At 38.9% G+C, this 9989-nt stretch overlaps 1 protein-coding gene across 1 annotated transcript; it reads right to left on the reverse strand.

Moving 5' to 3' along the window:
* Positions 1 to 1282: 1282 nt before the first annotated feature.
* LOC146390274 (tripartite motif-containing protein 16-like) lies at positions 1283 to 3698 on the reverse strand. The gene has a single exon (XM_084923334.1). The coding sequence runs from the start codon at positions 3454 to 3456 to the stop codon at positions 1777 to 1779; it is 1680 nt and encodes a 559-aa protein (XP_084779460.1). The 5' UTR covers positions 3457 to 3698; the 3' UTR covers positions 1283 to 1776.
* Positions 3699 to 9989: the final 6291 nt, after the last annotated feature.

A 9989-nucleotide genomic window follows, 5' to 3' on the forward strand; every position in this document is an offset into this window, starting at 1 on the left:
TATCAGCCAAATCAGCCTGAAACTGTTTGTCAATTCCACTAATCAAAACTCTATTTCTGGGAAAAAGTCTTCTTGCTGGTTAATAACAAAGAAATAAACTGTTGGTAGATCCACTTTTTACAACGAATCATCCATCAATAAAAATCTAACTCAGTTCCAAAACAACAAATTCAACATTCATATAAAAAACTCCAATCCTGCAAGGATCAAACATCTGATCAAACACCAGGGTTGGACACAGACTTTCTAATCTGACATCACAAAGTTATTCTGAAGCTGTAAATCTAATTAAAAACTCCCCAAAACTACTATGAGAAAACCCTTAAAAGGTTCAATGATAGAAGGAAAATCCTTTACATGTAAAATCAACAGAGGTTCCTAATAAATAGACTAATAAATGAAGAATAACTGAACAGTTTCTGAGTCATGAGTAAAATTTCAGTGAATATGAATCATCTCCAGGAGGTAAAAAGGGTTGGAGCTCAGCAGCAGTCAGAAGAGGAAGATGAAGTGATGAAGAAGAGAGTGTTCAGTGGAAAAAGGCCAGTGAGTTCATGTAAATGCTGCTTCTGCTGTAAGACACAGACCTAAAAATGCATAAATGCTCCATGATTTTAATTTCTATCCATCATCTTTTCTATCCAACACTGACTATAAATGTGTTCACTTCATTATTGTGTGATTTGGTTTCTTCACGTATCTCCTTCAGTGCAAATAAAGGACTGTTAGAGTGTGTGCTGTGTGTTTTTCTGAAGCATGACAATCCTTTCCAACAAGTATTTCCAGCTGTTTGTCTCCACTCTGCACTTTAGTCTTTCTTCCTGTCATGTCTGTGTTTGTCCACCAGGTGTCTCCCTCAGCTCATTTTCTCCAAATCAGAAGCATCAGATTTGTGGAGACGCTCTGCCTGCCAGACACAGCTCAGGGCAAAGACACATGTCAATACTCCACAATATACAGGCCTGTATCATTTAGTTCAACAGTCCCCAACCTTTTGTGTGTCACCGACCGGCTATTAAGGTGTTGTGGATAAATACAACAAAATAAAACCGGTATCGGTACAAAAAAATGTTTTCTTCTCTTGCTGCCTGGTCTGTCTGGGGCCCGGGGGTTGGGGAACACTGATTTGGTTTTTTATATTTAAATGTATAAATAACTGAGTGTGATCAAGCTTTTCATCTCAAAAAGACATTAAATGTCATCACTGTAGATACAACAACAATAATAATAATAATAATAATAATAATAATAATGATAATATAATATCAAAAACCTCAAGGATTTTTCGTTGCATTTTAAAAGTTCAGACCTCAAAGACATTAAGTTTACAGTCATATATGATCGAAAAGAAAAATCAACAATCTTCACATTTCAGAAACTGGAACCAGCTTTAAATGTGACTAAAATAATGATAAAACAATCAATTCTCTAATCATTGACTAACTGATGAATCACTGCAGTTCCAATATATTGTTGCATTTGACAACCCACTACAGCAACTACAGAATAAAAGCACTAACCAGACTGATGACAGATTTCAAACATGCTGAATATGAAGAGTAGTATCATTTAAACTCACATGATTATCAGCCATAAGAACAAATTCAGATTTATATTGATGTAAGGTATATAAATGTAAGTACAGTTTGAATCAGTACAATATTATTTTCACACATCAATGGACCACTGAACTTCTCAGCTTCTAAAATGTAAAGCCTCATTTAGAAACTACACAAGTACATATAATGGTCAGGGATCAACATGAACCTGTCTTCTCTATTTGACTTTAATCAACTCTGCAGTGACTCCAGGTCCATAAATTACAGGATAAAGTCCAGCATAGAGCGGCTGAGTGAATGTGGTCTGGACTCTGTGGAGGAGAGTCATGGTTTCAGAGACGCTGTAGAAAGACAGAATACCTGCTCTGTGATCCAGGTACACTCCTACTCTGGAGGACCGAGGACCTGAGAGGACAGTTCGGACTTTGTTGTGCCAAAATTGAAAACTGCTTGTGTCACAATATAATGCCCAAGATTTGTCATTATATCCAAATCCACATTTATCTGAGCTTCCTGCTCTGCTGATATTCTTGTATGCGACTGCTAATAAAACTATTCCCCCTCTCCACTCCACCTCCCAGTAACAACGTCCAGTCAGACTCTCTCTACTCAGGACCTGACACCATCCAGTGAATCTGTCTGGATGATCAGAATAAGACTGTTGTTGTTCCATAAATGTTGCTTTTCTGTTCCCCTCAGATAATAACAGATGTGTGTGTGCTGTGTTTGGATCCAGTGTGATTTCATGTGAATATTTTAAGAATCCAGCTCTGGTCTTTGGCTCTGCTGGTGACAGTAAAACATCCACTTCAGTGACTGTCAGTGAGATGTTTGTCCATTCCTCTCTCAGAATGTCCTGTAGTTTATCTCTGGTCTCTGACACAGCTGCTGTCACATCCTCAAAGTAGCTCAGAGGACGAATATTGATGCTGGATGAGTGTGTAGACTCACTGAGTGCTGACAGTGAGGGGTAGTTGTGTAGAAAGTGGTTGTGATCCTCTGTGTGTGAGAGCTGCTCCAGCTCGCCGTCTTTCCTCTTCAGCTCAGCGATCTCCTGCTCCAGCTTCTCCTGAAGCTCTTTGACTCGACTCACTTCAGTTTCCTGCTGGGATCTGACCTGCTGCTTCACATCAGAGCTTCTTTTCTGGATGAGACGGATCAGCTCACTGAACATCTTCTCACTGTCCTCCACTGCTTTATCAGCAGAGCCATTGATGGCCTCCACCTCCTGTTGAAGCAGCTTCACATCTTTCTCTCGCTCCTGGATTCTCTGCTGGATGTTTAGTCGTCTCACCTCGAGCTCCTTCTGCTTCTCAGTCCTTTCTGCTGCAGCTGGGACTGTTTCATGGCCTTTATGTTCATCCATTGTGCAGAGATAACAGATACTCTGCTGATCAGTATGACAGAAAATCTTCATCACCTCATCATGACGAGAGCAGACGTTCTCCTGGAGCTTCACAGAAGTTTTAACCAGCGTATGCTTTTTAAAAGTTTGAGATTCATAGTGAGGTTGGAGGTGTTTCTCACAGTAAGAGGCCAGGCAGACTAAACAGGACTTGATGGCTTTCAGCTTCCTCCCAGTGCAGACATCACAGGCCACATCTTCAGGTCCAGCATAGCAGTGATCAGCTGGAGCAGCTTGGAGTCCAGTCTTCTTCAGCTGCTCCAGTAAAGCTGCTAACATGGTGTTTTTCTCCAGGACAGGCCTCGGTGTGAAAGTCTTCCTGCACTGAGGGCAGCTGTGGATTCCCTTCCTGTCCTCTTCATCCCAGAAACTTTTAATACAGTTCCTGCAGTAGCTGTGTCCACAGGCTGTAGTCACCGGATCCTTCAGTAGATCCAAACAGATCGAACAAGAGAAGGTTTCTCGGTCCAGCTGAACTCCTTTCTGCGCCATTTCTCCTCTCAGTGTCAGTGACTGTGTGAGTTTCTCTTCCTTATAACTGAAACTAGTCTGAGCTCTGATCTCAACAACATGTTTCTGCAGTGAATGGAGCCTGTCAGCTCTTACACGTCACCACATGTTGGTTACATCCATCTTCAAAGTGCAGATCTGAAGGGGAGGGAACGAGGAAACACGTGGACAGAGAGGAGGTGCTGTGTTTAAGAGCAGGAAGAAGAGGGAGGGTTATCAGGCTGTGCTTCACTCCAGGAAGAGGAGCAGTTTGAGACCCATAATGTGTGTTTAACCATTTTATTTACTGCTCACCTCAACATTTAAACTTGTTAACCCTTTCTTCTATATAAATAAATGAAAAGTCCAACATTAGTGAACTCTGGACATAAATGTCTCATGGTTGTAGTCACACGACCAGATTCTAAACTTGTAACTGTCAGAACAGCAGAGGCTGCTGCATTAATTAAAGCATATATAAAGCAGTGTTCCTGCAAAAAATAAATATCTCAAAAAAAAATCTTGCATTTTGTTTTGTTTTTGCATTTATAATCACTGCCGCAACAGAAATAACCATGCTTTTTATATAAGAATACAAGTTTTTTCCTCTTTTTCCACCTGTTGCGAGCAGCACTTTGTCCCCTTTACCACCACATGTTCCTTCTTCATACAAACACAAACCATTCTTATCTCTGCACTTCTCTTTCACCAACACTTATACACTAACAAACACACACTTTCTCTCTCGTCTTTCTTTCCAAAGCTCTTCTGGAAGTCTTGCTGATTTCAGGTAATTATTATCTTCACCTTACTGTCTCTCACTGTCAAAAACACTCTAATTGTTTGTGAGCATGGAAGTGCCTTTGCCAGCCCCACATCTATTGTTTGGTCTTTTTGTTTATCTTCCTAATGTAGTAGAGTTGAAATGGCTGCTCAGTGAGACAAAGGGAGAGCAGAAGATGACATTTTTCTTGCAGACATGCTTGTGGCTCAAGAAAAAGTGAATATCTGTTTAGACATATAATACTTGTGAAACTAAAAATTGTGAATTCCAGAGTGAAATTCGTGTAATAGTCTGAAGAGTATTTCATGGTTCTCATGCAGTGGTCACTTTTTATCATGAAAGTCAAAGGAAACTAAGTGCAGAGCAGCATCTGCTAAAGGCAGTAGATTCCATGTTGGTTGGGTGGAGAGAGATCCCGAAGGACGTCCGCTGTTAAAAAGAAGCAGAAGAAGAGAGACACGAAAACGGTTTTCATCTAAAGCTAGTCCATCTTCCAGAGGTTGTCTAACCTCCAAGATTATTAATGCTAAACCAAATCAACAGTCAAGTATCTTTTGTCATTAAGTGTATTTTAAACTAAATTCAGTTTCTATTAGCTGAGCAGCATATAGTACTGTATTTATTTACTCACTGTGGAAACATGGACCCTCACACTGGGTTGGGCTTATAGTGCATATCCCTCCTGTATTCTGGTCTGTGTTGAAAATACAGTTTTTAAAACATTTTCTATTGAAATGTTTTAAATGATGCTGTTAGGACTAGTGGATCAATCTGTTACATAAGTGATTGACTTCATGTGTTTGAAATATACTTTTACTGTCAGACTAGAGCACTGAAAACACATCATGAGATGTTCACTTGAATCTCAGTAACTTTAGTGCTCAGACAATCAAAAGATATCAAGTAGAAACTGAGTGTGAAGCAGCAAAGTTCCCGTCATTATTTTTAAAGTGATTGAACTTTAAGCTCAAAATCTTCTCTGTCATTAAACCTGCTTTACAAAAACCCCACTTAACAAAGTCTCGTCTTATTCTCACTGCTTTGATCGAGACTTGTTAGACATGGTGATTTCTGTTTATTATGTAATAACTTTTATACAATAAGACAATGTAAAAAACATCTGCTGTAGAAATGTAAAATTGCCTTAAATCATGAGGAGGCCATTCTGTATTATTTCTGTAATCAATATATATTTTTCTCTTTCCTCCCTTGTGTCTGTTCTTGTTCACAGTATTATACGTTCTGTCTTTTACTTTCAGTATTTGTTTAAGTCACTCTTGTAGAATCATCTTGTCCGTGTTTCCTATATGTTGACAAGCTTGCCGTGTGTGTGCGTGTTTTAGTTTCACTTCCCCTGCGGTGTCATTATGCTAATTTGTGTCAGTTGTTTCCTCATGTGTTTCCACTTTCCCTAATCTCCTTTGTGTGTATTTAGTCTGTGTGCCTTCTTTCAGTCTTTACCCGATCGTCTGTGTTACCTCCTTCCATGTATTCACAGTTCTCATACAGAAAGTAGAAGAGCTACAGAAGAATCTGACATTTCAGCAGATGTTTTTTCACCAGAGCAAAATCACAAAGTGAAGCTGTTGTGGAAGCAGAGGAGATAGTCAAATCAGCCCGGCCATTTACTGAGGGAGAGTTTCTGAAGAGCTGCATAATGAAGGTGTGCGACGTCTTGTGTCCAGACAAAATGCAGATATTGGCAAATGTGAGCTTGAGTAGAAATACGGTTTGTTGGTTGATCAGGTTTGTGAGATGGCCACTGATTTAAGAACACAATTGAGTGAAAGAAGCAAAAACTTTATTGCATACTCTCTTGCTGTGGATAAAAGTACAAACATGATGGACATTGCACAGCTGGCCATCTTCATTCATGAAGTGGACACCAATTTGCCCATTACAGAGGAACTATTGGACATTAAATTGATGCACGGGACAACGACAGGAAAAGACATTTTTGAAAACGTATGACAAAGTGTAACCAACATGAAATTGTCCTGGGACAAACTTACAACAGATGAAGCACCGGCAATGTGCATTGGAAAAAGTGGGCTAGTAAAGTATTCAAGTAAAGATGCAGGAGGAGAACTGTACCAGTGTGTTAACAGCATATCACTGCATCATACACCAGGAAAGGCTGTGTGGTAAAGTCCTAAAAATCGAGCATGTAATGATCACCGTAACGCAAACCGTAAATTTTATCCGAGACAAGAGGTCATCTCAGCGTCTTAAACCTTCAGCTCCAGGGACGTGACCACATGTTTACTGACATGTATGATGGGGTGAAGGCATTTCAAGGGAATCTGCTCTTATGGAAGACACAAATGCACCAGTGCGACTTGCCTCACTTCCCCTCTTGCCAAGTAATGTTGAACCAGGTTATATTTTTATGGAGAGCAAAATATTTTAAGTGTATTTTTTTTTTTTTTTTTTTTTTTTTTTTATAAAATGGTATAATAGCAACAAATCTAATTGTTTTGATTTCATGTTATTTTAGAATTTACTTAAAATCACTTTTTTGTATAATTTTGACAGGATATAGGTTTTTTGGGCAGCAAAATATTTAAAGTTATTCTTTATTCTAAGTTTATTTATTCTGAAATAATATTCCTGTTTTATTCATATTTATGTTCAAAAAAACATTTTTTTTAGTGTGTTCAATAAATGTTTATCCTGTTGTCCCACAACCTAAAGTGTGCTTTGAGTTTGACACCCCTGATCTACATCATAAACAAGTATCAACATTTGTAGCTGAAAAACTAGTATGAGTACAAGTGTGACACATCTATTTTCTCCCATTCTTTGCAGAGCCTCTCAAGCTCCGTCAGGTTGGATGGGAAGCATCAGACACAACCTGGATCTCTCCAGAAATGTTTCATTGAGTTCAAGTCTGGGGTCTGGCAGGGCCACTCAAGGGCGTTCATAGAGTGGTCCCGAAGCCACTCCTTTGTCATCCTGGCTGTATACTTAAGGTCATCTTCATTATGGAAGATGAACCACTTCTACCACTGCTTGCTTCACTGTAGAGATGGTATTGGCCAAGTGATGAGCTGTGCCTCGTTTCCTCTCTACATGACTCTTGACATTCAAGCCAAAGAGTTGAATTTTGTTTCATCAGACCAGAATTCTTTTTCTACGATCTGAGAGTCCTTAAGGTTTCTTTTGGCAAACTGCTGGTGGGCTGACATGTAACTCTGTCAGACTGATGATCAGGTTGCTGCAAATGATCAGTGACTCAAGTTAACACTAAACTTTAAACGGTACCTCTGTGTGCTGAACATCTAGGATTGAGTCAGGCTGCATTGACTGTGGGACTTTAATGTGTTAAAAGAAGGTTGAAGACGGCTCAGAAACATTTGAAGATTAAAATTTAGCATTATGGCTGCTGGTGGTTTGTAAAGCCTCTACTCAGCTGTATTTTTGTTACTAATTTATGTTTGTTGTTGTTTAACACAGATTTCAGAAGAGCAAATATGCTTAATAGTTTAACTAGATTTCATTTGTCAGTGTGGGTCTGCTGAGTCACCTGAAGAACTCATTTCATTCATTCTCCACATGATGTTCATTTACAGAAATGTTTCACAGGAACTGATTTCTCCCAAAGGGTGAACTAGTGTGTTTCCATAGATTACCTCTGTATGAATGTACTTCTTAAATGAAGGCAAGTGTTTGTCCTTTTTTGTTCCTCAGGTACAGTACGTGATATTAAGGGCAGGCGGTCAACACTGGGGGAAGACAAGAAGCAGACGTACTTCCAAGAAGGAGCTGCAGTGAGGACACAGCCAGGTCACTGAGGTCAGAGGTCAAAATCTGAAAAAGCTCAGGTTTATATTTTAGGTGTTATAAAAAATCAAAATGTATTTATAAAGAAACCTTTAAATAATAGTCATAATTATGATTATTATAAGAAATATCAAACATTTAAGTGGATTTTCTGTTACACATATTGTGTTAGCCCTGCAATAAACTGGCAGCCTGTCTTTGTCCTGTATCAGCTGGGATAGGCTTCATCCTCCCGCAACCCTGAATTGGATACATTGTATTCCAATTATGTAATCTGATCATTTACAAACTCAAGGTATCTAATCAAAATGTAAGTAATAATTATAAAATGGGAAAGCAGAAATAAGTGTGACATGAATGTAAATGTGTGAGCTGACATAGAGGACAGCTACATGTAGTCTGAAAAACATTTGTTGTCAAGTTTGCAGGTATATCAGCACGAGACATTCTTACATAGAAGAGACGTTAAAGTCTCTAACTCAGTGAAGCATTATTGGTCCCGTCTGTTTGGATAAATATAGTAAGTTGATGTACGTCCATTTATTGACACATTTTCTTAAGTGCTTATCCAGTTCAGGATCACAGTGGAGCTGCAGCTGGATATGTTCACTAAATAAACCTTACAAAAGTCAACAATAAACCTGCATCCATGTACGTTGTTGTCCACAGGATGAGAAAATCAAGCTGGAAGACTGTGGAACATGTTAATAAATGTTTGTGTTTATGCCTGTGTCTTTCACAGGAGGCGCTGGAAGGTTTCCCTAATAGTTCCTGGTGAATCAAAGCAGAACCATAAAGGTTGCTGGACTGCATGATGGCCTTACCCCTGAGCAGTCATCCTGTTAAAGGAGGAACCAGTTAGAAGCTGTTTTCAAAGTAGCTGAGCAGATTTCTTCTCAAGTAAGCGATTAACTGTTTGTTCATCTGTTCTGCCACTTAAAGGACATTTAAGGACGTCTTTTGAGTGTCCAGTTGAATTAATTCTACTGGCTCTCATGGTCATTTGTGATTATGGACATAATTTCATGTTCATCCAGCTATTTAGTAAATTCTATCTATTTAGTAATATCCGTCAGCTATAAAATGTAATATAAATATAAAAATATCTAAATATCTCCTGCCCTTTATATTTTAATGATGTAAGTCTGTTATCGTGTTACATTAGCATTCCTCACATATCAATGAGATGCTGTACAGTACAATCCTACTGACACAGCAGAGGGATAACGACGGCTATTCAACATCGTTACACGACACATTCAAGCTGCATGACGCAGACAAAGTGACTAAAGCATCTTTTTGTGGTTTATTGTCTTCAAACCAGCAGACAAAGCCGATGGCAGAAGATGTCGGAGAAGAACTTCAGGCCGTGGACTGAAAAGGTATTTTTTTCTTGTTATCAAAAGACATTTGGAGTGGCAGCTTCTACAACTGGTTGTGCTAAAGTAAAGCTTACAGTCTAAGAAATCACAGTGTTGCTATTCAGCACAAAGAGAAAAGCTCACTTGTTTGAATTTATTTACAATCATAGTTTTATAAATTCTGACTGTAAACAGCTTTTACAGCTTTGATATTGTTTGACACTCGATATCAGGTGATAGGGTTTAATTTAAAGGTTTCTGTGTCCCAATGAGCCATTTACACTGACCAGTGTTTCACTTTAACTGTAAAACATTCATTATTTAGATTCAACATTTCTAAGAGAAATAACTGAATGTAAAAATGGCAGCCCTCAGGCCAGGTTTATAGAGATATATGCATGCATTATGAAATTTATGTATCCCAGATAATTGTTATTCATCTAGTCATGGCAGACCCACCCCTTCCTCCCAAGTTAGCTGCAACCCAAAAGAACTAGTGGGGCTATTTACACACTCACAACCAGTGTGGGGTAAAAAGAGCCACCAAAAAGCTGTCAGCAACAGATGTGCTAGAAGAGTTAGAAACTCTACTTATGGAGAAACTTTCT

The sequence above is a fragment of the Perissodus microlepis genome, chromosome 3, assembly GCF_051167445.1.
Source record: "Perissodus microlepis isolate ML-2025 ecotype Zambia chromosome 3, ASM5116744v1, whole genome shotgun sequence".
Lineage (NCBI taxonomy): Eukaryota > Metazoa > Chordata > Actinopteri > Cichliformes > Cichlidae > Perissodus > Perissodus microlepis.